General features: G+C 74.9%; 1 protein-coding gene across 1 annotated transcript in view; it reads right to left on the minus strand.

The window, feature by feature from the left end:
* Positions 1 to 210: 210 nt before the first annotated feature.
* Positions 211 to 2434, minus strand: part of MNEG_14383 (U3 small nucleolar RNA-associated protein 14) — a gene marked incomplete at both ends in the record, with an annotated part of 4018 nt that continues 1794 nt past the window's right edge. Inside the window, one exon of the mRNA XM_014037145.1 lies at positions 211 to 2423. Coding sequence (XP_013892599.1) covers positions 211 to 2423 — 2213 coding nt within the window. The remainder of the gene's footprint in view (positions 2424 to 2434) is intronic.

Below are 2434 nucleotides of genomic sequence, written 5' to 3' on the forward strand. Positions count from 1 at the left end.
GAGGGTTAAGTAGGTGTAAAATCTCAACGGGTCAACATGAAAGGGGGCTGGGGAAGCAACAGGCCAGTCACACAAAACAGTCAATGGCTTTGAGCATCCTGCTGCTGCAATTCGCAAGCCTACGAGATTAGGGAAGCTGCCATCTCACTCGCCTGCCTGAATCATGACCGAAATGCGGGCTCAGCTGAACCGAAAACGTGCGTGCCAACGCTACCGCTTCCCGCCGCCCTTGCCGCCGCCGCCACCGAGCTTGCCGCCGCCCTTCTTCCCGCCCCCCTTGCCGCCGCCGGCCTTCTTGCCGCCGCCCGCCGCGCCGCCCCCCGCGCCGCCGCCGGGCCCCTCCCCCTGCAGCGGCACGCCGCCGGCCACCGTCACGACGCCGCGCGCGCGCGCGGCCTTGCCGGCGCCATAGTCGGCGACCCCCTTCGAGTAGCGCAGCGGGTCGATCACCACGCCGGTCGCCTTGATCACCGCGGGCCGCGTCAGGTTGCGGAACGCCGCGTCCGGGTTGACGTCCCGCCCCAAGGGCTGCCGTATGCTGTTCTCGTAGGCGTCCGCGCTCCTGAACGGGAACGGCAGCGACGACGCGCCGTACTTCGCCGCCTTCTTGTCCCACTTCTCAGAGATCACCACGTGCGCCATCTTTGCGTCCTGCCGCGCCGCCGCCGCTGCCGCCTTGCGGCGCGCGGCCTTCGCGCGCGCCTCCGCCATCCACTTGGGCTCACGCTGCTGGTCCGCCCACAGGCCCCAGCCGGGCATGAGGCCGGGCGTCTCCTCCTTTGGAAGCTCCGCCTCGATCTCCTCCGCCTTTTCGGCCGCAAACTCGGCCGCCACGTCGTCGGCCGCAAACGCGCGGCGCAGCAGCGCGCGCTGCGCGTCGGCGTCGCCCGAGAGCGGCGCCATGTGATGCGCGCGCTCGTCCTCCTCGGAGGCCCCGTTTGCGGCGGCGCCGTTCGCGCCATCGGCGTGGGTCTGCTTCCCAGCTTTGCCGTTGGCTGCCGCCTGTTGCTGCTGCTGCTGCTGCTGCTCGTCGCCGGACGAGCTGCCGTCGCCGCCGCCCCGCCGCCGCCGCGCCCCATCGCCCGCCTTGTGCCCGGCGCCCGCCGCCTGCTGCTGCTTGCCGCCCCTGGTGCTGGCCTTGCCGCCAGTCGCCGCGGCTGCGCCCTGGGCAGTGTCTGAGTAGTATCCAACCCCCTGGGGCCCCCGTTTGAAAACATACCCATCCCTGGCACCGCCAAAGCTCTCGGATGCGATGAACGCCGGTCGCTGCTCCGGCCCCGCGGCGTCCCCGCCGCCGCCAGCCTCCTGCCGCCGCTGCTTGCGGCGCGCGCCCGCCGCCCCACCGCCGCCGGCGGCGGCGGCGGCCGCCGGCGCGGCGTCGAACAGCCAATCATGTGCGCCCGCGGGCGCTGTTCTCAGCGCCGCCGCCTGCTGCGCCGCCTCGGCCGCCGCCGCGGCGGCGCCCTTGCCACCGCGCCGCTGCTTGCTGGGCTTGCCATTCTGCATGGCCGCCCCCTGCTGCTGCTGCTGCTGCTGCTGGCCCTGCAGGCCGCCCATGTCAACATCTACGGGCCCCTCAGTCGCCGTCGCCACCGCGCCCCGCCGCAACCCGCGCGCCGGCATCGCCGCCGCCGCCGCCGCGGCGCCGTCCTCGTCCGCCGCCGCCGCGCCCGGCCCCCCGCGCCGCCTCCCGCCGCCTTCCGGCTCGGCCTCCCCTCTCAACCGCCGCCCCAGCCGCTGGGCCTTGGCCTCTGCATCCTCCTCCATATCAGATCCGTCCTCCTCGGACCCCGCCCCGCGCATATCCTCCGCCTCTTCCTCAGCTTGCCGCCGCCGCTCGGCCTCCGCGCCGCCGGCGCCGCCGAACCGCAGCCGGCCGCCGGGCGCCAGCGGGTCCTCTTCGGCCCCGTCGCCGCCGCCGCCGTCCAGCTCGCGAATCAGCGCCTCCGCCTCTGCAGCCGCCGCTCGCCGCTGCTTCTCCAGCGCGCGCCGCATGAAGGGCAGCGCAAACAGCCCGGCCTGCGCCGCGGCCTCGTCGCCGGCGCCGCCCTCGCCGGGCGGCGCGGAGAGGCCCTGCAAAATCGACACCGCCTCCGCCTTTGCCCTCTGAGAGCCCCCGCCGCCGCCGCCGCCGCCCTCGCCCTCGCTCGCGCTCGTGCTGCCGTCCGACCCGCCGCCGCCGTCGCTGCCGCTGCCGCTGCCGCGCCCCTCGATCCGCCGCCGCAGCGCCGCGCCGAGCGACTGCTGCTCCGCCAGGGCGGCGCGCGTGCCGTCATCCATCACATCCACCCCACGCTTCAGAGCGCGCCGCGCCCAGCGGCTCGTGTTTTTGTGCTTCAGTGTGAGCCGCTCCCGCGCGCGCTCAAACTCCGCCTCCTCGCGCGCCGCGCGGCGGGCGGCGGCGCCCTCGGCGCCGTCGGCGTCTGCGTCGGCG

This window comes from Monoraphidium neglectum, assembly GCF_000611645.1.
Source record: "Monoraphidium neglectum strain SAG 48.87 unplaced genomic scaffold scaffold04446, whole genome shotgun sequence".
Taxonomy (NCBI): Eukaryota; Viridiplantae; Chlorophyta; class Chlorophyceae; order Sphaeropleales; family Selenastraceae; genus Monoraphidium; species Monoraphidium neglectum.